The sequence below is a fragment of the Artemia franciscana genome, chromosome 3 (assembly GCF_032884065.1).
Source record: "Artemia franciscana chromosome 3, ASM3288406v1, whole genome shotgun sequence".
In the NCBI taxonomy this organism is placed as follows: domain Eukaryota; kingdom Metazoa; phylum Arthropoda; class Branchiopoda; order Anostraca; family Artemiidae; genus Artemia; species Artemia franciscana.
Window position 1 is genome coordinate 29279124 of NC_088865.1, and position 26528 is coordinate 29305651.

Below are 26528 nucleotides of genomic sequence, written 5' to 3' on the forward strand. Positions count from 1 at the left end.
GTGTGTGTGAGTGTGTGTGCGTGTGTGTGTGTGTGTGTGTTTGTGTGTGTGTGTGTGTGTGTGTGTTTGTGTGTGTGTGTCTGTGTGTGTGTGTGTGTGTGTGTGTGTGTGTGTGTGTGTGTGTGTGTGTTTGTGTGTGTGTGTGTGTGTGTGGGTGTGTGAACTCCACTTTGGTATTGATATTTTGGAAAAAAAGACGAAAAACTATGGTTGGACCCAAAGAGTGAGAAAAAAAAAACAAAGGAATTCCACTTTAGTATTGCTATTTTTTGAAAAAAAGACGAACAACTCTGGTTGAAACATAATAATTAGAAAAGAAACAAAGAAATTCTGAATGGGTATTGCTGGTTTTTTTGGGGAAAAAAGTCAAACAAACCTGTTTGAAACAAACGACTGAGAAAAAAAGCAAAGCAATTCCACTTTGATTTTAATTTCTTATGAAAAAAAGACGAACAACTGGGTGAAATATAAGAATGAGAAAAGAAACAAAGCAACTCTGTTTGGGTATTGCTACTTTTTTGAGAAAAAAGCCAAACAACCCTGTTTGAGAAAATGAATAAGAAAAGTTGCTATTTTTTGAAAAAAAAGACGAACAACCATGGTTGAAACATAAGAATGATAAAAGAAACAAAGCACTTCTGCTAGGGTATTGCCATTTTTCGGAAATAAGTCAAATAGCCCTGGTAGAAACAAATGAATGTGAGAAGAAACAAGCTAATTCTGCTTGGGTATTGCTATTAGTAGGACTTTCCACTCTGAATTCCAATTCTTGCAATAAGTTTATAGAAAATACTGTGAAAATAAGTTTTTATGATTCAAATATGTGCCATACAATCAGGGATACCTAGTCCTGGTTAAAAAAAGGGCCGTCTCTATGAAAAGTTCCCAACGGTGCAACTGGTAAGTCAAACAGTGCCAAGGTGGTGTGAACTGTAATGGAGATATCACGAAGGGGTAGGCATACAAAAAAAACAACCAATTCTAAAACACAATCCAATGGAGTTAAAACATTAATTCTATCAACAAAATGTCTAAAAATGTCTTATGAAAGTTAGTGCCACTGGGATGCCACAGGGTAGCCACACATTGCAACAGTTTCGTGAACTGCTTTTAGCATCATAATCTAACGATGAAATGGTAAGTTCCCACTGTTCAAATAAAAGAATCTGTCAAGATATTCACACGTCTGAAAACGCTTAAGTGATAATGACGGGCACAACAGGGTTTCACGAGTCGTCAGAAAAAACGCTACTCGGAGTTTTTGTTTAAGTTTAAACGGTCAATTTTACTTTAAGAGAAACACTATTGGGAAATTTCCTTTAAGTTTAAATTGCCAGTTTTCGTTTATACAGTTTATACGGCTATTTTTGCAAGAAAATATCTGAAGATGCCTTAAGAATGATAATTGGTACCACAAAGATGTCACGGGGCAGCCAAATGTTGGCATGGTGGGGCTCAAATTGTGTTTGGGGTTGAAACTCAAAGACAATATGCAACTTAACGCTTCAAACTAAGGTTTTGATCTAAAAAAAGATGAGAATAACCACACGCATGCTTGAAATGAGCTGCGCTCGCTTAAAATGTGGATGCATGTGACAACAGTAAATTCTTGCTTGACATAATAGGCAAGGAGGCACATAGAGTCACATGCCCACAACAGTGATGGTTCATGGATGGTTATTCAATTCTTGTTATCTCGTCCAATGGTCTCACATTTGCTTCAATAAGATATTCCCAGAGGAAATTTGATTTACATCTTACGTTCGTGATAAAATAAAAATTAAATGTTCATCTTACGCTATCACTTTGGAAATTATCATTGATAGGTTTTACGAATAATCATAGTCCGTTTCCGTGCTTACCTTGACTTCCAAGTACTTGTGGGCAATAGACCAAATGAACAATAGTACCACCCTCATTTAAATTTTCATAACCTAACCAACGTTATTTCTACCAATTGATTTCTCCCTTCCATGAGAATTATTTTCCAGTGATAAGAACCACACGATGTATAGCTTATGAAGAAAGTAATAGAGATCTTATCGATCCAAGCAAAAATCCAGTGAATTCTCCGCAAACAGCCTGTTGCATAGAATCTGTTTTGAAGAAGAGAAAACTAACAACTGCTTGTAAGTTCAGTTAACTAAAGCTTCATCCCATAGAAATCTCTGGTCTTACGTTCGATTCCTGCACCGTACAAAAATCAATGATAACAGATTGTAAAGGGTCCCTCAATACAAACACATCTTGCGTAAGTGGCTAGGGGAAGGCCTGGATGAAACATCTTGAAGGAAAAACGCCTTGAAGAAAAAATATGAAGAAAAAATTTCTCAAAACAAAAAACAAAACGATTTGAAGGAAAAAAGACTTGAAAAAAAAAGGAATCTCTCCGAAAAAAGACTAGATAAAAAAAAATATCAAAGATAAGAAATGTCTTGAAGAAAAAACGTCTTGAGGAAAAAACCGTCCCCAAGAAAAAACGTCTCAAAGAAAAAAATGTCTTGAAGAAAAAACAATAACACCTGCGTTTAAATTTGCATTACTATTATTTAAAACGTCTTTTTTGACGGGAAGGGTTCATTTGGTCGGAAATCAAAAGTTCCACTATCGTTTTTAAGTGGCCGAAAAAATTGGGGGGCAGCTAGTCCCCCTCAGATGCCCTTTTCCCCCCATAACCGTCTGATCAAAAATTTGAGATAACTATTTTTTTCAGAATATTTTAAAAGTCGAAAAATTATGCCTTTGTGGATAATATAATCCCTCTCCACAGCTCTGAGAACAGGGCTGTAAATTACAAAATTTACCCACTGTTTACGTATAGTGTTTGTTATTGGCGAGTATGAAGACTTTTTTTTGCAGGGGGGCATGAATTTTCTATTTTGGGGATTTACCCCAGTGAGATTTTCCATGGCAGGGAAGTTTCCGGCGTGAGCTTCTCAGGGAAAATTTTATCCTGGGGGGACCTGCCAGAATTCTTATAGAATGTTCCTCTTCTTTCTCTTACTTTGTCTTTGCTGATTGAATTTAAAATGCGTAGATGTCTCAAGGGAAATTTTTAGCGGTTTTGGAGGGTTTGCAAGGGAAAATCCTCCATGGGGGATTTTTCTGTGATTTCTGACATAATGCGACGGACGATCAGAAACTAAAATTTTTGTCTAGGGAATATATGCAAGAAATTTTCCTGGGGGATTTTCATGGAGGGTTAAATTGTCCGGCGGAAATTTAGGGTGAGGTGGGATTTAAATGGAATTTTCTGTTGGGAGGGAAAATTTTTCGTGGAGGGATCATGATTTCCTGGCATTGTTCAAAAAATGATCAGAAATTAACTTTATAAACTTTTTTTCGAGTGAAAGTAAGGAGCAATATTAAACCTTAAAAAGAACATAACCTATTATGTAAGAAAGGATTGCATCCTCCTTAATACCTCGTTCTTTACGCTGAAGTCTGACTTTTGTCCCAATTATTTAATAACGACTCCAAAAATACAAGGGTTGTTTAATTAGAATAAGAATATTTTTTAAGATCTAAAATACTTTAGAGCGAAGAGCGAAGTATTGAGGAGGGGGCAACCCATTCATATAGAAAATAATTTATGTTTGTCTTATGTTTCAATGTTGGTCCTTATTTTCTGGTGAAATAAACTTCTTTAATTATTTTTATTTAATGGCTAAAAGGAGTGGCTGTAAATACTTCCAAAGGGGCTCATTTGAATGGAAGTTGACAATCCTAGTTCCTTTTTTCAGAAACAAAAGTTATCGGAGGGTAACTAGACCCCCACGCCCTTTTCCCCCAACTGCACCCGGTCGAACTTCTGTGATAATCATTTTGTTCAAAAAAGTCCAAAGATCAAACGAAAAACTTTGGGGTCAATACAACCCCTCAGAGCCAAGGAACAAGTGTTGTAAGTTATGCCCGGGGGCATAAAAGGTTTTTCATGGGAGTTGTGGTTGTATAAACTTGGGATGGGGCTCATTTTAGTAGAAAGTAACAGTTCTAGTTCCCTTTTTTATGAGTCAAAAGTGACCGGAGGGCAAAAGGCCCCCTTCCCTTCCTCACACCCTCTTTTCTCCAAATATTTTCAATTGATTTTTGATATAGCCATTAGTAGGGATGCCTCAATAGTTTTTAGAATGACCCGCAACCGCTATTCTTTTCATCCTTAATGATTTAAGATCATGAAAAAGTTTAAGGGCGACTCCCACAAGGCGCAAGTGTTGTTAATTTAATAAAGGTGTCATGATATAAATTAAATTACATAAAAAACAAAATAGCGTCGGTATGCTAATATACATAAAAGGTATAAGTATAGCAACTGTATTTTATAAAAATTATCCTGCACTTTCAAAAGAAATATAATAATAAACTATTGTTTTGAAAAAAAAAACTTACATGTCCTATTATGTACTAATAGTTCGTATAAATATATGAGTATGTACTCGTATCAACTTATTTCAAGCATCTTTCTACAACTGGGCTGGAAAGAAATCTTGACATTCCTGTGGCATTAGTAGGAAACAAAGCTGACTTGGTCCGGGAGCGTTTGGTTTCTGCTGAAGAAGGAAGAAAAAGAGCTTTATCCCTGAATTGTCCTGTCTTCCAAGAAATATCAGTGAAAGACAATGCAGATGAGGTAAAGTTTTGCTGTATTCCTTAGGAGGAAGAGCTAAGTAGAAGTTTTCTAGAACTAGTCGCACAAGTTTTACTGAATACCAATATTCATAGAAGTTCAGTTTACAACCTAGGCAATTTTAGTTGCAGTGTCGAGCCATTAATGGACTCGAAACGAAAAAACCCTAATGTGACCAGTAGGAAATTTATTTGGAAATTTTTCTGAACAACAGCGATAGCCACGGCTTATGATGCATTACTTAATTATTTGACTGATTATTTCGATGGATTATTTAAAATTGTAAAATACATTAAATTGAGAATGAAACATGGAGAAAATTCTTTATAGGCGAAGGGAGGGAATGAGTGGTTAAGCTATTGTTGTGTTCATGTAGGTTTTTTTCTTGTTTCCTTTTCTATTTTATTGTGTATGTGCTGTTTAACTGTTGCTTTAAATAAGTTTTTTTGTGATGTCATTGCCCAGTGAATTTTTTTTTCAATAAATATCGATCTTTCTATCTATCATTATAAAAAGTAAATATTAGAGCAAAAACAAGATTATTTCGCACTAAGAACCAGTAATTCCACATTTTCCTTCAAGAATCCGTTAACCGTCCCCCCCAATCAAGTCAAAATTTAAAATATATTGATTACAGACTAGCCTTTCTGACAACTTAGATGCACATAATGTCTCGTGATTTGGTTCAACATCTCAATCAACATTTCCTTATAATTTTTAACTTAATTCACTTAGCCGCACCTGAGCTATTGCAGATACGTCATTTCGAAAACCTAGATGCCCTTTGGATTAAGTTGGACTTATTCCAACATCCTTTGTAGCTATTGCTGTAAGCTGCAGCCATGATACTGCTGACATTTTTATAAACCCTATTTATGATGACCAAATAAAATGGTTCTATATACTTTCCTTCCCATTAAAATATAGGATCAACTGGTCAAGCGCAACCAAAACAAATAATGGACAAACTAATGGACAAAACAATAACATTAACCATGGAGATAATTTATGTCAACCTAATCTCATTTTTGAATGGTTGTTTTATTTATGTTTTATGTTTTGATATTCAGTTACCCACTTCCTTTCAAAAAGTTCGTGGTGACGAACTGTAAGTAAGGAGCGACCCGGTTCAATAGCAACAGACACTCTATAAAACGAAATTTTGATACCAATAGATACATCAAAAGAATCTATTTATTATGCTGATTTCAAATATATAAGTTTCAGTCAGTTTAATCTTACCCATCAAAGTCTAAGAGCCAGAGAAAAATTAGCCTAATTTTCGGGGAAATACTCCCCTAAATGACACATCATCACGCCATCAGACTCACCACATCAGAAAGCCCTAGTATAGAGGTTTCAATCTCCTATCTGCCAAATAGTGGAATTTTGTATTTTTTTTTTTTTTTTACCAGAAGAAGTATCATGGATGCGTGTTTGTTTTTATTTTATTTTCTTTCAGGTGGTATCGCTTTGGCCCAGTGGTCCTATGATATCGATAAAGGGCTCATGTGTACGGAAACTTAAAATTCCGGTGCCCTTTTTAAGTGACCGAAAAGATTGGAGGGCAACTAGGTCTCTTCCCACATCCGTTTTTCTCAAAATCGTCCGACAAAAATTTGGAGATAGCTAAATTATTCAGCATAGTTGAAAGGCCGAATAACCCTGCCCTTAGGGATATCATGATCGCCCCCCAACAGCCCCTGGGGAAAGGTCCTTCGGTTATAAGGTTTGCCCACTGTTTACCCATAGTATTTGCTACTGTAAAGTATGCATTCATTTTCCGGGGGGACGAATTTTCTGCTAGGAAAATTTCCAGGGGATGAAATTTTTCAGGTGAAATTTTATATTGGGGGAATTTGCTAGAATTGCTATATGAAATTCGTATTACGCCTTTCATTCTCTTTTTCGACTCAATTTTACGCTTGGAGATGTTAAGGGTAATTGCAGAGGGTAAATTTTCACCACGATTGAACTGCTCAGAGAATATATCCGTGGGGAGGAGGGGTATTTCCATGGAGGTGGAGCCAGATCCCCTAGCATTATTTGAAAAACGATCAAAAATCAATTAAAAAAAAGTCTTTCAACTGAAAGTAAGAAGCAACATTAAAACTAACGAATAAAAATTATTGTGTTTGATGGAGGTCGCTACTCCTCAACACTTCAATCTTTACGCTAAAGTTTGAATTGTGTCCCAATTCTTTAAGAACAACTCCTGAAACACATGGTTCATTTAATTGGAACAATAAGGAGTTTTTAGCTTAAAGTACGAAAAAAGTTTGGCGTAAAGAGTTAGGTGTTGAGGAGAAGCAACCCCCTAATAAACGTAATAATTTCTGTTCATTTTAAGTTTTAATGCTGCTCCTTACTTTCAGTTGAAAAACCTTGTTTTTTATTTGTATCTGAAGATGTTTTTTGCTGTTGTTTTTCATTTTCAAGTATTTTGAAAGGTCAGTTTGTCTTTTATGTATTTTTCTAGACCTGGAGATGGTTTGGTAGAGATCCTTCTCAGAATGTCTGCTATAATTTTTACTCCTCATTCACTTGATAAAAATTATAATCGTTACTGTTTATCCTTCGTTTCTTCAGACTTATTATTGTTTAGTTTCTATTCTAAATGTGATGCGAGTGTGTTTTTAGATCCTATTTGAGTTACCAGACCTGGAATGCGTTTAGTCATCAAGACCAAAAGGAGTTGTTGGACTCGATATATGTTTGGAGTTGCCAAAAAGATCTAGTGGTGTTGGAATATTTTGAAAGGAGTTGCCAGATCTAATCTTCATACCGCCTTGATGAACAGAAGTTACTGGGCTTTGACTGATTTCAATTAGCCCTGATTAAAAGGAGTTACCGAACTTGTTTTGTTTCGTTTTTATTTTCATAGGACCAGATCAAAATGAGTGATTGGAGTTGAAATATATTTGATCAGCTCAGACCAAAATGAGTAACCAGATTTGAGATATTTTAAAACAAGTCCAGACCAGAGGAACTACCAGATTTCGACTGCTTTCAATCAGTCCAGACCAAAAACATCTATAAAACTAAAAAAAATCTCAGTCAGACCAGACCCAAAGGACAGATCAGACATATCAGAATTAAAGGACAGAATATTTTTAAGCCCGTAATTCCCATCATAGGCCTCGATACCCATATCAAAATATGTTCTGGGACTTTAGATGGTCCAAGAATATTCGTTTGAAGCCTACACGGCATTTATCATTAGGTTGATGTGACCTCAAAATAAAACTGTACTTTCTGATGCTATTGCTGATTAAACAATTTAATCCAAAAACCCTATGCATATTAAATTTGCTGCATGTCTTATCATGCAGCCTGAAACTCCCTAACATTTACAAATAAAGTGTTGTGAATCTTGCTTAGAAACAATAAAAAAAAAGGAACCACAAAAAAGACATTTAAAAGAAATGTTACTTAAAATATGTTTCCAGGATTTAAAATGTTATCAATTCAATAATCTTAAGCAGTCACTCAACCATCTATAGAAAAAAGAAGCCGAAGAAAAAAGATCATAGAATATCTTACAGTGTAAAACATCATACAATTGGACAAAACCCGATAAAATATAGGTTTACTTTACAGGTTTTGAGCGTTGCAGAAGAGCTTTATAGACTATGGAAGAAAAATGGAAGGAATTTTTCAGAATATATTCTTTCTCCCCCCAGTGGAAATTCATGGGGTTATGGTGAGTGTCTTATAGTCCTTATCATAACTTTTATAAAATTAATTTTAGGTCACACAAGTGCCAAACTTAAAAACCAATTGAACGAATTAAGTCAAGTAGCGTTTGCCTATGAGAGAAAATCTGAAAATCATAGCAAAAATTGTTAGGTTCAAAATTTGTCACCAAAGGTGAACCTTGCTCCCAATTACCTGCTATGGAACAACTAGGTACTTATCTACTTATCGAAAATTTCTATCAAAATGTGAAGTCAGATTAATGCACACAGCAGACAGGTCTTGGGTGTGCTACCAACACACAAAATATATATATATATATATATATATATATATATATATATATATATATATATATATATATATATATATATATATATATATATATATATATATATATATATATATATATATATATATATATATATATATATACATATATCTATATATATAAAAATAAGTTGTCTGTCTGTGTGTCTGTCTGTGGATCAGGTGACGTCATGTTTATGTGTTGACTGACGTCATGAAATTAGTTGTCGTCATTTTTGCTTTGACGGTGACGTCATTCAAGATATTTAAGACATATGTTCACGTAGAAATCTATTAATGTTTAAGTTTACAATGACTGATGAACTTACCATGGCAAAAGCCGATGAAGATGCTCAAAGAGTCTATGCCAAAAAACTTGCTGCTGCTGGAGAAAGTCAGAAAAGAAAGCGTGCCGAGGAACTACCTGAGCAACGCGAAAGCAGACTTGCTGCTAAAAGAGAAAGTGAAAAAAGAAGGCGTGCCGAGGAATCAAAAGAACAGCAAGGAAACAGGCTTGAGGCTGATAGAGAAAGAAAGAACAGAAAGTGTGCCGAGGGACTACCAGAGCAACGCGGAAGCAGACTTGCTGCTAAAAGAGAAAGTGAAAAAAGAAGGCGTGCCGAGGAATTACAAGAACAGCAAGAAATCAGGCTTGCTGCTGATAGAGAAAGTAAGAAAAGAAAGCGTGCCGAGGAATCACAAGAACAGCAAGAAATCAGGCTTGCTGCTGATAGAGAAAGTAAGAAAAGAAAGCGTGCCGAGGAATCAGAGCAACCTGAAAGTTATCGCCTGGCATTCAGGTACAACCCAGTCGATGATTATAGCTTGAGTAGATGTGTTCAAATCGGGACAATGTCTAAAATTTGTCCCTATTGCAAGGCCTTGAAATTCAATGGTGAAACAATGGGAATGTGTTGCGCCTCAGGAAAAGTTAAACTTCCTCTATTGGCTGCACCACCAGAGCCATTGAAGACTTTCCTTACTGGAACTACGTCAGAATCTAAGCGTTTTTTGTCAAAAATCAGAAAATACAACTCATGTTTCCAAATGACGTCGTTTGGAGCCCAAATCGAAAATCCAGATCAATTTATGTCTACTTTCAAAGTAAAAGGGCAAATTTATCATAGAGCAGGGTCCCTTCTACCATTCTCAGGCGAGAATCATAAATTTTTACAATTGTACTTCATCAGTGATAGTAATTCTGAATTGAATGCACGTTGCGAAATTTCTCCCAAGGTTGAAAGAACAATCGCTTCCCAATTGCAACATCTTTTCCACGAAAATAATAATATAGTGCGTCTGTTCAAAACAGCCATCGATTTGATGCCTACTGATACGCATAAAATTGTTATTTCTGCTGACAAAACGCCTCCTGGCCAACATGTGCGTAGATACAATGCTCCAACTATCGACGAAGTGGCAATCGTTATGGTCGGTGATCAGTTTTTACCTCGAGATATTATTCTTCATAAGCGAAACGCTCAGTTGTTAAGAATTGCTGAAACTCATCGATGCTACGATGCCCTACAATATCCTATCATTTTTTGGGATGGAGCCGACGGCTATCACTTTAATATTAAATTGATGGATCCAGCCACTAACAAAGAAATGAATAAAAAATGCAGTGTAATGCATTATTATTCCTATAGACTAATGATTCGGCAGGATGAAGAAAATTATATTTTAAAATGCCGTGAATTGTTTCACCAATTTGTCGTTGATATGTATGCTAAAATTGAATCAGAACGTTTGCTATATATCCGCCTGAATCAGACCAAGCTCCGCTCTGAACAATACATTCATTTGCGAGATGCAGTTATAAATGACGGTAATACCACAAACGTTGGAAGATTAACAATTTTACCTTCGTCATATGCTGGCAGTCCCCGTCATATGCATGAATATGCTCAAGATGCTATTGCGTATGTTCGTCTCTATGGTCGTCCAGATTTATTTATTATATTTACATGTAATCAATCTTGGGACGAGATACTGCAGCTTTTACTTCAAGGCCAATCGGCGGTTCATAGGCATGACATTACGGCCCGTGTCTTCCGGCAAAAGTTGAAATCACTGATAAACTACATAGTAAAACTTGAAGTGTTTGGGTCAGTGCGATGCTGGATGTACTCAGTGGAATGGCAAAAACGAGGTTTGCCACACGCACATATACTAATCTGGCTACATAAAAAAATTACTTCGAACGAAATTGATGATGTGATTTCCGCTGAAATACCTGATAAAAATGTTGATAAGGGGTTACATGATATTATTGTAAAAAATATGATACATGGACCTTGCGGTGCACTGAACGAAAATTCACCATGCATGGCGAAAGGAAGGTGCACAAAGCAATATCCTCGACTTTTAGTATCAAACACAATTACTGGCAATGATGGTTACCCACAATATAGAAGAAGATCTACTGAAGATGGCGGTAAAACAGCAATAATAAAGAAGCGTAACGGTACCACCATCGAAGTAGATAACCAGTGGGTTGTTCTATATTCCCCATTATTATCAAAAACATTTAATGCACACATAAACGTTGAATACTGTAACTCCGTAAAGGCAATCAAATACATATGTAAATACGTCAACAAAGGCAGTGACATGGCAGTTTTTGGCTTGCAGCCCGAAATCAAAGATTTCGACGAAATCGTACAATATCAGGCTGGAAGATACATAAGCAGTAATGAAGCTGTTTGGCGAATTCTTTCATTTCCTATACACGAACGTAGTCCAGCAGTTGTTTACTTAGCGGTACATTTACAGAATGGTCAACGTGTTTATTTCACGGAAACCAACGTGCAACAAAGAGCCCTGAATCCACCGGATACAACATTAACAGCTTTTTTTCGCTTTGCAAAAATGATTCTTTTGCAAAAAAACTGCTGTATACTGAAGTTCCTTCGTATTACACGTGGAATACTAAAAATAAAGTATTTCAACGTCGAAAACAGGGTAAGTCAGTCGACGACCAACCTACCATCTTCAAAGATACCACGATAGGAAGACTCTACACCGTTCACCCCAATCAACATAAATGCTTCTTTCTACGCCTGCTTTTGGTGAATGTACCCGGTCCGACATCCTTTGAGTATTTGAGAACTGTAAACGGTACTATACATGACACTTACCGTAGTGCATGCCAAGCTCTGAATTTATTGGAGAATGACCAACACTGGGATAACTGCATCAATGACGCGTGCGAAACGTCAACCCCAAGTCAAATTCGTGCATTGTTTGGCATCATTTTAACAACTTGCTCTCCATCAGCTCCTACAGAGTTATGGGGAAAATATAAGTCAAAAATGTCCGAAGATATACTCCATCGAAAACAGTTAGAGACGTCAGATATGACTTTTGATTTTACATCAGAAATTTATAACTACACTTTAGTTATTATAGAAGATTTGTGCGTAGGTATGGCAAACAAACCTCTTCAGGATTTGGGAGTGCATTCACCTAACCGTATCGCTGCTGTTTCAACATGTGTAGAATTGGATCGTGAACAAAGTTACAGTACGAGTGATCTATTGTCGTATGTACAAAATAACATTTCCAAGTTAACGTCGGAACAAAAAGACATTTATGATACGATAATGCATTGTGTCGATAACAACGTTGGAGAAATTTTCTTTATGGATGCGCCAGGAGGTACTGGTAAAACATTTGTGATAAAACTGATTCTGGCATCAATTCGATCAAAAAATGATATAGCGTTGGCAATTGCGTCGTCTGGAATAGCCGCAACATTGCTGCCTGGTGGAAGAACTGCTCATTCCGCTTTGAAATTGCCTCTGAATTTGCATTCTACAGAAACTCCCACGTGCAATATTTCCAAATCATCTGGGATGGGTAAAGTATTGCAGCAATGCAAACTTATTATTTGGGATGAGTGCACAATGGCACACAAAAAAATCACTCGAGGCTCTGGATCAATGCTTGAAAGATTTGAGAGGGAAGTCGAAACCCTTTGGCAGCACATTAATATTGCTTGCGGGAGATTTCAGGCAAACATTACCTATAATACCTAGATCAACTCCTGCAGACGAAATGAATGCTTGCCTGAAAAATTCTAATTTATGGGCACACGTAAAAATATAAAAATTAACTATAAATATGCGTGTCCGATTGCAAAACGATGACTCTGGTCAAACATTTTCAGATCAATTGCTGGCAATTGGAAACGGAAAGCTCCCAGTGAACTCAATTTCAGGACGTATACAACTACCTGCTGATTTGTGTAATTTAGTGACGTCCAAAAATGAATTGATTGAAAAAATATTTCTGAATATTCTAAAAAATTATAAAAATAATAAATGGCTAAGTGAAAGAGCGATTCTCGCACCCAAAAATATAGACGTCCACGAAATCAACAATATTGTTTTGACCAAGACTCGAGACCAGGCAGTCCTTTACAAGTCAGTCGACACAGTTTTGGAACCAAATGAAGCGGTTAATTATCCATCTGAATTTTTAAGTTCCATAGATCTTTCAGGGTTTCCACCACACGTGCTACAACTAAAAATAGGCGTACCTATAATACTTTTAAGAAATATAAACCCACCAAAGCTTTGCAATGGCACGCGACTTGCCGTAAAAAAAACAATGGAAAACCTAATAGAGGCCACAATCTTGACAGGGCCTTTTGAGGGTGAGGCTGTTCTTATTCCTCGCATTCCCATGATTCCAACGGATCTACCTTTTCAATTTAAAAGATTGCAATTCCCAATTTGATTAGCATTTGCAATCACCATTAACAAAGCTCAAGGTCAATCATTAGAAAAATGTGGTATAGATCTTAATACTGATTGTTCTTCCCATGGACAATTGTAAGTTGCATGTTCGAGGGTCGGTAAACCTGACAATCTATTTATATGTAGCGACAATTTGACAGCGAAGAATTTTGTATATTCGCAAGTTTTGCGCAGTTAATTTGTATTGTATCTATCTATCTATCTATCTTTATAGAAACGAGTTGTGTGTATGCATGTTTGTTTGTTTGTAAAAAGAGCCTTTGCATATGATGTCATTATTAGTACATAAGGCTTTGTATATGCACAGACAATGGGAAAGCCAAGAATGTTGTATATTCGCAAGTTTTACGTAGTTTGAAACACATATATAAATCTATCTATATTCAAAGGTGGGACACAGGGAAACAACTACAATGGCACGTAACTAATAATGCGCGTAACGACTTACGCACGCGGGGGGGCTTGGGGGGGGGCACGAAGCGCCCCACCATGGACAATTGTACGTTGCATGTTCGAGGGTCGGTAAACCTGACAATCTATTTATATGCAGCGACAATTGGACAGCGAAGAATGTTGTATATTCGCAAGTTTTACGCAGTTAATTTGTATTGTATCTATCTATCTATCTATCTATATAAAAACGAGTTGTGTGTATGCATGTTTGTTTGTTTGTAAAAAGAGCGTTTGTATATGACGTCATTATTAGTACATACTGCTTTGTATATGCACAGACAATGGGAAAGCCAAGAATGTTGTATATTCGCAATTTTTACGTAGTTTGAAACACATATATGAATCTATATTCACAGGTGGGACACAGGGACACAACTACAATGGCGCGTAACTAATATGGCGCGTAACGACTTACGCGCGTGGGGGGGCTTGGGGGGGCGTGAAGCGCCACCCCACAGCTAGTCTCTCTATATATATAAAAATAAGTTGTCTGTCTGTCTGTGGATCAGGTGACGTCATGTTTTTGTGTCGGCTGACGTCATGAAATTAGCTGTCGTCATTTTTGCTTTGACGGTGACGTCATTCAAGATATTTAAGACATATGTTCACGTAGAAATCTATTAATGTTCAAGTTTAGAATGACTGATGAACTTACCATGGCAAAAGCCGATGAAGATGCTCAAAGAGTCTATGCCAAAAAACTTGCTGCTGATAGAGAAAGTCAGAAAAGAAAGCGTGCCGAGGAACAACCAGAGCAACGCGAAAGCAGACTTGCTGCTAAAAGAGAAGGGGAAAAAAGATGGCGTGCCGAGGAATCAAAAGAACAGCAAGGAAACAGGCTTGTGGCTAAAGAACGCAAAACCGCGCAGTTAGATGAAAATCCACCTGGAAAGCGAGAGTCAAAACATATCAAAACTGAAAATGATAGCGATGATGATTGGGTTTGGGATTTTGACTTGGATAAGGTCATCAATGCCTACCAGATTTAAGTTAAAAAACAAAGATTCGGCGGTATAAATATAAAATGACGACCAGGAACCTCAAAGAAAAATTACAGACTGGGACACCCGGACACAAATCACGACCGGGAATATAAATGACGACCGGGACGCAGGGACACAACTACAACGGGGACGCCGGGGGCACAGGCGGGATATATAATTGACGACCGAGACACAGGGATTGTTTGAATAGAAATTACAGACCGGGACACCGGGACACAAATGACGACCGGGACACTAGGACAGAGGGAATATAAATGACGACCGGGACACTCAAAGAGAAAATACAAACTGGGACACCAGGACACAAATGACGACCGCGACACAGGGAATATAAATGCTATTTATATGCACAGAATGTTGTACATTTGCATGTTTTACGTAGTTAAAAATATATATTTATATCTATCTCTATTCACAGGTGGGACACAGGGACACAGCTACAATGGCGCGTAACTAATATGGCGCGTAACGACTTACGCGCGCGTGGGGGCTTGGGGGGTGCGAAGCGCCACCCCAACAGCTAGTCTATATATATAAAAATAAGTTGTCTGTGTGTCTCTGTGTCAAGTGACGTCATGTTTGTGTGTCGACTGACGTCATGTTTGTCGACTGACGAAATTACAGACCGGGACATCGGGACACAAATGACGACCGGGACACCGGGACATAGGGAATATAAACGACGATCGGGACACTCAAAGAGCAAGCGACCGGGACACAAAGAATATTCGATTAGCAATCACCATCAACAAAGCACCGGGACACAAATGACGACCTGGACACAGGGAATATAAAGGACGACTAGGATACTCAAAGAGAAATTACAGACCGGGACACCGGAACACAAATGACGACCAGGACAAAAATGACGACGGGGACACCGGGACTCAGGGAATGTAAATGACGACCGCGACACTCAAAGAGAAATTACAGACTGGGACACCGTGACACAAATGACGACCGGGACACATGGAAACAACAACAACGGGAACGCCGGGGGGCGCAGGGGGATATATAAATGACGACGGGGACACATGGAATGTTCGATTAGCAATCACCATCAACAAAGCTCAACGGCAATCATTAGAATAATGAGGTATAGATCTGAATACAGATTGTTTTTCCCATGGACAATTATATGTTGCATGTTCAAGAGTCGGTAAACCTGACAATCTATTTATATGCACAGACAATGGGACAGCCAAGAATGTTGCATATTCGCAAGTTTTACGTAGTTAAAAATAAATATATATATATATATATATATATATATATATATATATATATATATATATATATATATATATATATATGTATATATATTCACAGGTGGGACACAGGGACACAACTACAATGGCGCGTAACTAATATGGCGTAACATTAGTCTATAGGAATAATAATGCATTGCACTGCATTTCTTATTCATATCTTTGTTAGTGGCTGGATTCATCAATTTAATATTAAAGTGATAGCCGTCGGCTCCATCCCAAAAAATGATAGGATATTGTAGGGCATCGTAGCATCGATGAGTTTCAGCAATTCTTACCAACTGAGTGTTTCGCTTATGAAGAATAATATCTCGAGGTAAAAACTGATCACCGACCATAACGATTACCACTTCGTCGATAGTTGGAGCATTGTATCTACGCACGTGTTGGCCAGGAGGCGTTTTGTCAGCGGAAATAACAATTTTATGCGTATCAGTAGGCATCAAATCGATGGCTGTTTTGGACCGACGCACTAAATTATTATTTTCGTGGAAAAGATGTTGCAATTGGTAAACGATTGTCCTTTCAACGTTGGGAGAAATTTCGCAATGTGCGTTCAATTCAGAATTTCTATCACTGATGAAGTACAATTGTAAAAATTTATGATTCTCGCCTGAGAATGGTAGAAGGGACCCTGCTCTATGATAAATTTGCCCTTTACTTTGAAAGTAGGCATAAATTGATCTGGATTTTCGATTTGGGCACCAAACAACGTCATTTGGAAACATGAGTTATATTTTCTGATCTGTGATAAAAAACGCTTAGATTCTGACATTCTTCCAGTAAGCAAAGTCTTCAATGGCTCTGGTGGTGCAGCCAATAGAGGAAGTTTAACTTTTCCTGAGGCGCGACACATTCCCATTGTTTCACCATTGAATTTCAAGGCCTTGCAATAGGGACAAATTTTAGACATAGTCCCGATTTGAACACCAGTTGCGCGGAGTCGTATCTTGCCTACAGAAGGATTTCAACACACATCTTTAGACTATGTGTTAACCTCCGGCGCTCCCACAGCCAATCAGCGCGGAAAGATCTTGTCTCTATTCCGGGAGTGAAAACAGAAATTTCTACTGTGACCACTGTTAATTCTGGCATTGACCCCCCCCCCCCCCATATTAGGATTGTATAAAAACGATGTTAGTTCATTTGTTAATAGACGTTTCTATCAATTATCCTTCCATGCGTTCTATATAGACTGTAAAATCCAGTTTCCAACTGCGAGAGTGTCTGGTTTTGACGCAGCACCAATTAATGTCGTGGCCATAGCTATGCGCTGCTTTTAAAAAACGTTTGCACATCTGGTGTCTATATAGGCTGTGGATATGAGTATCGACTGAATGGAAGACTGACCGAACAAAACAAACTACTGCAAAACTCTTCCGTGTTCCAAAGTATTATGAGATGTTTGAAGGTTAAACATATCAGAATTATATTTTCATACAATCTTCCTTGGGTTCACTTTTAAAAGCCCAGCCACCTTGAGAAGCAAGAGTTGTATTTATTTGACGGAAAAAAGATATTACATTAAAACCGATTGGCTTTGCAACTGAAAAATCTGCTGATTTTTTTTTTTTTCATCATAATGGAGAAAACAAGTTAATTTATTAGGAGAAGGGATAATGGACATTTTAGAAAACCTGGCTCCTTTTCTCTGCCTATTGTAAATAAGTAAAGAATTTGGTACTGGACGTTACAGTCCCTACCAGTAGTGCTTATTTCATGGCTTTTCATCCAGGAAATGCAATGGAGGGCTCAGGGCTATCCATCTCGTACTTTCGTATACTCCTCCAATTTTACCGTCCAGACTCCTCCAGGTACCCATTTAGAGCTGGGTTGACTCTGTCTGAGCTTACAGAGTTACTGATCTCCGTACCAAACCAAATAGCCAATGACACTGGGACTTTGGCCCCTGTCCTTACGGAGAAAGGATTGTGTGTCTTGCGTTCTAACCACTTGGCTAGTACGGCCATCACTCAGCTAGTCGCCTTGGCTAGCTGTCAATGACTAAGAGAAAACTTGTGACACCATACCTAATCTAAAAGTAAATTCTGAATATTATCATTTTTAAAAGGGAGAGGAGAGAGCTTGCTGATTTAATACAAAATCTGTCAAGCCAAACAAAATAAATGAAGTCGCAATTATCACTCAAATAATCGCTTTAAAATAGCAAGTTGAGTCTCGTTGCAAAATTGACTACGCAAAATTTCCCTCGTATTTAAATTAATTTCAGCTTTAAAGTCATTTTTCACTTTCCTATGAAAAAATATTTTTTAAATTTAATCTCTATAAGTTGTAAATTTCTTTATCTATATATATATAAATAAGTTGTCTGTCTGTGAATCAGGTGACGTCATGTTTCTGTGTCGGCTGACGTCATGAAGTTAGTTGTCGTCATTTTTGCTATGACGGTGACGTCATTAAAGATATTTAAGACATATATGTTCACGTAGAAATCTATTAATGTTTAATTTTAAAATGACTGATGAACTTACAATGGCAAAAGCCAATGAAGATTGTCAAAGAGTCTATGCCAAAAAACTTGCTGCTGATAGAGAAAGTCAGAAAAGAAAGCGTGCCGAGGAATCAAAAGAACAGCAAGGAAACAGGCTTGAGGCTAAAGAACGCAAAACCGCGCAGTTAGATGAAGATCCACCTGGACAGCGAGAGTCAAAACATATCAAAACTGAAAATGATAGCGATGATTATTGGGTTTGGGATTTTGACTTGGATAAGGTCATCAATGCCTACCAGATTTTAGTTAAAAAAACAAAGGTTCGGCGATATGTATTTCATAGTGAAGCTGAAAAATAAAGAAGAAAAAGAAAACTGAAAAAAGAAAAAATGCAAAAAACTAAAAAATACTAAAAAGAAAAAACACTCAAAGAGAAATTACAAACCGGGACACAAATGACGACCGGGACAGAGGGAATATAAATAACGATCGGGACACTCAAAGAGAAATTACAGACTGGGATACCGGGACACAAATGACGACCGGGACACAGGTATTTAAGAATATCATTCAAAGACAAATTTTTAATTGTAAGAAGACCGTTGAAAGAGAAATTTCTAATTGTAAAATGACTGAAGAACCTACAATGGCAACGGTACCACCATCGAAGTAGATAACCAGTGGGTTGTTCCATATTCCCCATTATTATCAAAAACATTTAATGCACACATAAACGTTGAATACTGTAACTCCGTAAAGGCAATCAAATACATATGTAAATACGTCAACAAAGGCAGTGACATGGCAGTTTTTGGCTTGCAGCCCGAAATCAAAGATTTCGACGAAATCGTACAATATCAGGCTGGAAGATACATCAGCAGTAATGAAGCTGTTTGGCAAATTCTTTCATTTCCGATACATGAACGTAGTCCAGCTGTTGTTCACTTAGCGGCACATTTATAGAATGGTCAACGTGTTTATTTCTCGGAAACCAACGTGCAACAAAGAGCCCTGAATCCACCGGATACAAAATTAACAGATTTTTTTCGCTTTGCAAAAATGATTCTTTTGCAAAAAAACTGCTGTATACTGAAGTGCCTTCGTATTACACGTGGAACACTAAAAATAAAGTATTTGAACGTCGAAAACAGGGTAAGTCAGTCGACGGCAAACCTACCATCTTCAAAGATACCACGATAGGAAGACTCGTATAGGCAAACAAACCTCTTCAAGATTTGGGAATGCCTTCACCTAACCGTATCGCTGCTGTTTCGACATGTGTAGAATTGGATCGTGAACAAAGTTACAGTACGATTGATCTATTGTCGTATGTACAAAATAACATTTCCAAGTTAATGTCGGAACAAAAAGACATTTATGATACGATAGACTAAATTTCAGGACGTATACAACTACCTGCTGATTTCTGTAATTTAGTGACGTCCAAAAATGAATTGATTGAAAAAGTATTTCCGAATATTCTAAAAAATTATAAAAATAATAAATGGCTAAGTGAAAGAGCGATTCTCGCACCCAAAAATATAGACGTCCACGAAATCAACAATATTGTTTTGACCAAGATTCGAGACCAGGCAGTCCTTTACAAGTCAGTCGACACAGTTTTGGAACCAAATGAAGCGGTTAATTATCCATCTGAATTTTTAAGTTCCATAGATCTTTCAGGGTTTCCACCACACGTGCTACAACTAAAAATAGCCGTACCAATAATACTTTTAAGAAATATCAACCCACCAAAGCTTTGCAATGGCACGCGACTTGCCGTAAAAAAAACAATGGAAAACCTGATAGAGGCCACAATCTTGACAGGGCCTTTTGAGGGTGAGGCTGTTCTTATTCCTCGCATTCCCATGATTCCAACAGATCTGCCTTTTCAATTTAAAAGATTGCAATTCCCAATTCGATTAGCATTTGCAATCACCATTAACAAAGCTCAAGATCAATCATTAGAAAAATGTGGTATAGATCTTAATACTGATTGTTTTTCCCATGGACAATTGTACGTTGCATGTTTGAGGGTCGGTAAACCTGACAATCTATTTATATGCGAATGTTGTATATTCGCAAGTTTTACGCAGTTAATTTGTATTTTATCTATCTATCTATCTATATAAAAACGAGTTGTGTGTATGCATGTTTGTTTGTTTGTAAAAAGAGCGTTTGCATATGACGTCATTATTAGTACATACGGCTTTGTATATGCACAGACAATGGGAAAGCCAAGAATGTTGTATATTCGCAATTTTTACGTAGTTTAACTCCTGCAGACGAAATGAATGCTTGCCTGAAAAATTTTAATTTATGGGAACACGTAAAAATATTAAAATTAACTACAAATATGCGTGTCCGATTGCAAAACGATGACTCTGGTCAAACATTTTCAGATCAATTGCTGGCAATTGGAAACGGAAAGCTCCCAGTAGTGGGAAAGCCAAAAATGTTGTATATTCGCAATTTTTACGTAGTTTGAAACACATATATAAATCTATCTGTATTCACAGGTGGGACACAGGGACACAACTTCAATGGCGCGTAACTAATATAGCGCGTAACGACTTACGCGTGCGAGGGGGGGGGGGGCTTGGGGGGGGGGCGCGAAGCGCCCCACCAACTAAGTGTTGAATAAATTAAGCTGGCTATTCTGTTACTTTCATTGAATGTCCTTTTTGGAGCCAAATTGTGTCAATTACTGTATTGGGAGTAGCTTGAAGGTATGTCAAAAGGTTCAAGTCAAGCTGGTTTATCATATAATTAAATAAAAAAACTATTTTTTTTAGCTGAAAGTAAGGAGCGACATTAAAACTTAAAACGAACAGAAATTACTCCGTATATAAAATGGTTTGTCCCCTCCGCAATGCCTCGCTCTTTACGCTAAAGCTTTTAATTGTTTCAAAAGCAGAATTATGGCAAAGAGTCAAGTTTTAATTGTTTTAAAAAGTAGAATTGTGACAAAGAATCAAACTTTAGCGTAAAGAGCAAGGGATTGCGGAGGGGACAAACCATTTTATATACGGAGTAATTTCTGTTCGTTTTAAGTTTTAATGTCGCTCCTTACTTTCAGCTAAAAAAATTAGTTTTTTTATTTAATTTCTGAACGTTTTTGAATTAATGCAGGTCTGATTTTGGCTCTCCGCACATAAATTATTAAAATGAAATTTGTATATTAATTCTTTTTTTGGCTAAATGGCTTTCGCTTAGTTTTGATCAGACGATTTTGATAAATAAGGGGTGGAGAAGGAGGCCTAGTTGCCCTCCAATTTTTCGGTTGCTTAAAAAGGCAACTAGAACTTTTAATTTTTAACGAACGTTTTTATTAGTAAAAATTATACGTAACTCATAAATTAGCAACTTACATAACAAACTTTCATAATCTTATATCTTTATTATGTATACAAGGGGGTTTGTATCCTCGTTAATACCTCGCTCTTTACACTAAATCTTAAGTTTTGTCCCAGTTCTTTAAGAATGACCCCTGAATCAGAAAGGCCGTAGAATAAGTAGTTGAAATTACTAAAAATACTTTAGCATAAAGATCGAGGTATTTATCTCCTCCTAAATACCTCGCTCTTTGTGCTAAAGTATTTTTAGAACCCCTCATATGCGTTATAATCTCTGTTCGTTTTAAGTTTCAATGCTACTCCTTCCTTTCATTTGAAAAAACGTTTTTCATGTTTATTTTTCATTGTTTTCTTATAGTAATGCTAGAAAATCATGCGCCCTTTTCCTTGAATTTTTCTTCCCCCATGACAGATTCCTCCAAGGAAATATCCTCCAACATAGCCCCCTCCCCTGAGCCCCACCCCCAAAACAAAATAAAATCCCCCTGAAAACGTCTGTACACTTCCCAATAACCATTACTATATGTAAACACTGGTCAAAGTTTGTAACTTGCAGCCCCTCCCCCAGGGATTGTGGGGGAGTAAATCATCCCCAAATACATAGTTATTATGGTTTTCGATTATGCTGAACAAAATGGCTATCTCAAAATTTTGATCCGTTGACATTGGAAAAAAAATGAGCGTGGGAGGGGGCCCAGATGCCCTCCAATTTTTTTGGTCACTTAAAAAGGGCACTAGAACTTTTCATTTCCGTTAGAATGAGCCCTCTTGCGAAATTATAGGACCACTTGGTCGATACGATGACCCTGGGAAAAAAAACAAACAAAAAAAACAAACAAATATATAGGGGGTGTTTCCCCCTATTTTCTTAAATAAGGCAAATTTTCTCAGGCTCGTAACTTTTGATGGGTAAGACTGAACTTGATGAAACTTATATATTTAAAATCAGCATTAAAATGCGATTCTTTTGGTGGTAGCTATAGATATCAAAATTCAATTTTTTAGAGTTTTGTTTACTATTGAGCCGGGTCGCTCCTTACTACAGTTCGTTACCACGAACTGTTTGATATCTTCAAAATCTTTCCCTTTTTCATGATCTACTACAATTATCGTCTGTATTGGGAAAACTTGTGGCCTGCTAGCCAGGGTGAAAGGTAGTTTTGATAAACAAAGACTTCCTATAATTTATAATTCAATATTTGCACCTCAAGTAATTTTCATTGTTCCATTTTTGAAGTTTTTAAGTAATAGTGATAAAAAGGTATTCGCCTCGTTCTGTAAATATTTTCTTGTAGTTCCACTATGGCTCAAAAATAGGTATATTATACAAAAGCTCGGAATATTTGATGTTACTGTTAAAATGGATCAACAATACGATCGATTTCTTAGACTATCTAGAGAAAATCGAATAAAGTTGCCCCTTAATTGTCTTGCTTAATGGAAAAATAGTTTTGTCGCCATAGCTTTAATAAAACAGGTATTTATGCGTGAGTATTATGAGCTACTTATTGTCGTCCTTTTCGTTAGAAGTGCAATTATATATTTTTCAGTTTTCTTAATTTAGTTCCTATACTCCTCTGTGTACCATGTGTGTATATCCATGTATGCATAGAGGGCATAAATAAATTGTAATTATTGTTATTATTAATCAAAAGATTCCAAAGGCTGGGGGGTTAAGTTGTCACTTTGGATATTTTTTTTTCTAAGTCTTTCACGAATCATACCTTTTTTGGACTCAGAGAACAATAGTTTCGTCCTCTTCCTCACAAAAACCTTTTTTACTCTTCGGAAAATGTTGACATCCTTTTGATACTGCAGAAAATCAACGAATACTGGAAAAATTCTCCCCTCTCTCTGGCTTAAAATTACTGGTTTTTTACGAAAGCTCCTACATGATTATGGTAACATATACCATTCAAAATTACTCTTGCAACCGCTGTAAGTACTTTGTCGGTGATTCATAACAAATTTGCCTCTGCTGCTTTTGTCCATTCTTTAGGCCTATTCGACACTGACGATGCTGTAGGGTATTAGTACTTGTCAAGTGTTGCCGATTTGGAATTTATCTACATCTTTCGCTATTAGATCAAAACAAATGAAAAGGGTTCTTATTCTAGGTTCAAATTCTTTATCAGATTCATTTCGATCTCGATCCTCAACAGAGGGAAGCGCAACTCTATCACGTATTCGAGCTTGGCCTTTTACTCGGATGACCACGAGCAAATCAGCTTTTATTACTGACGTCAGCGAAAGATGCCCCGAAAGCAGAAGAACAAGCTTTTTCACGAATGTGTCTCCCTGATGTTTGTCACAATGATTCAACAATATTTAAACCTTCGATTTTCTAATATCAACTCTGCATTACATTCCTTTTCAAATTGTCAAGCATCGGTAAAGATAATGTGTCAGCATGATACTAAATCACCATGATACTAAAATATCTAGTGTGTAGCAATAGTAATCCACTATATAATATAATGTTGATAGTAAATGTACTGAAGTACTATCAGGAATGATAGCGTCAACAATGATGGTAATAATATTATCATAATTTTCATAGTTTTTCAGGAAAACTAGGTGAACGAATACAGGTAAACAAAGAAGCTACGACGACAAGGTCGATTTGTACGGATGTCCCCGAATTAATTTGGAAGCAACTAAAATAAGATACTTAAATAAAGTTAAAACACCATAGAAGGGAGAAAAGAGGGAGTCTTTCTTTTGTCTAAATATATTTTGACCCCCTCCCCTAAAATTTTTGTGAATTGACGCCACTGAGAGGGACATTCTGAACAGGATGGGACGGAAAACACCGCTGGGTCCGGCGATGGGTTAATAGTAATAGCAAACATAATCATTGACATGCATAATTATTGGAAAACAACTTAGTGATTACATGAATTGGAAGATGTTAGGACAATCGACACAATCATAGGCAGTGCAATAATGCTGCCTGGCACGTACTTAGGGGGGGCCTTCGGGCCCCCCTCCCAAAAAAATTTTGTGAAATGTTTAATTTCCTCATGGTTTCTTGGGATTTCTGGCAAAAGTAGGACATTTATTAAGTATCTAGATACATGTGTGAAGCCTTTTTTGGGGGATTTTACAGCATGCAATTATCCGGTCGAGTCAAGCCCAATTATTAACCCATTTCCTGTCTAACTTTTTACCCTTTTTGAAGCAATTAGCAATTGTACTGTTTTTTTTTGTAAAGAGAGTTTACTTTCCACAGCGAAATAGAATTATCTTTGATATTAGGGTGTTTATCCCCCCTTTTCAGGATAAAGTACAGCTTTTAATGGGTCAATTTTGGAAACTATCATTTTTCATTAAAATCTACGTTTTTGCAATAGAAGAACTACCCACCACTGTTAACCCTAAAATTTCCCTTTCAGTGGGATATAATAGATTAATCATTTGTTCTAAATCGCTATGAACATAACCTGAGCCTAAAACGTACTTTGGAGGCTTCAGTCCTATTCCCCCCATCTGCTACAACACTACAGATTAAAGTTAATCTGTATTTTCCGATATACGTGCTATTTGTATTACTAAATAAAAAAGTGCTACTTTGTATCTGCTGTTTCGAAGCTTTTGCCCCCCTACCCCCCCCCCCCCCCCCCCCGAAAAAATCCCTGCGTACGTGCCTGGGCGCTGCCTAAGCAAAGAGTGATATGGGCACAATATATTTTTTTTTTTTTTTTTTTTTTTTTAGACCAGGGCACTTTGTATCGAAGGAATTGTCGTAGGAAGTTCAAAAGGGGCTCAATCAATCGGAAATTGATAGGCCAATTGTACCTTTTAATGGTCATAAGTGAATGGAGGGCGACTAAACCCTCTCCCATGCTTATCACTTCCCCAAACACATCAAATCAAAATTTTGAAATATCTACTTTGTTCAACGTAGTTGAAAGGTCCGGAAGTTATATATTTGAGGATAGCCACCCCCTACAGCCCTCAGGGCAAGGGTTGTAAAATACATCCTGGGGGTATATAAGGTTTATATGGAAAGGGTGATCGTATACACTTCGGAGGGGGCTTATTGGATTGCTAATCAAAAGTTTCAGTGCCCTTTTTGATATTTAGAGTGATGAGAGGGTTTATACCCCCCCCCCCTACCTGGTATTTTCCCGACATGTATCTGATAGAAATTTTGAGATGGTCATTTGTTGTAGTAGAAACTTCTAAAATATCTCATTCGATTGGAAATTAAAAGGTCTAGTGTCCTTTTTAATAGTTGAAAGCGATTGGAGACAACTGACCCCCTCATATGCCAACCATTTTTCCAAAAACATCCAATCAATATTTTGAGATTGTCATTTTGTTCAGTGTAAACGAAAAGTCTGGAAATTATGTCATTAAGGATGACAACACCCCAGAATCCTCAGGGCAAGATTTGCTAGTTATGCCCTGGGGACATGCAAGGTATATATAGAAACAATGATCATATAAACTTCGCAGCAGGCTCATTGGATTGGTAACCCGAAGTTTTATTGCCCTTTTTAATACTCGGAGTCATCAGAGGGTGGGCACCCCCCACCTAGTATTATCCCGAAATGCATCTGATAGAAACTTTGAGATGACCATTTGTTGTCGTATA

General features: G+C 37.1%; 1 protein-coding gene across 2 annotated transcripts in view; it reads left to right on the forward strand.

Moving 5' to 3' along the window:
• Positions 1-24282, forward strand: part of LOC136025132 (ras-related and estrogen-regulated growth inhibitor-like) — a 48995-nt gene extending 24713 nt beyond the window's left edge. The window contains exons 4-6 of one of the 2 annotated variants that reach the window (XM_065700878.1): positions 4457-4630; positions 8228-8330; positions 24046-24282. In XM_065700878.1, coding sequence (XP_065556950.1) covers positions 4457-4630; positions 8228-8330; positions 24046-24230 — 462 coding nt within the window. In that variant the 3' untranslated portion in view covers positions 24231-24282. Of the gene's footprint in view, positions 1-4456; positions 4631-7267; positions 7399-8227; positions 8331-24045 lie in introns of those variants that run through there. The other variant, XM_065700879.1, reaches the window with a different exon arrangement.
• The last annotated feature ends 2246 nt before the right edge of the window (positions 24283-26528 follow it).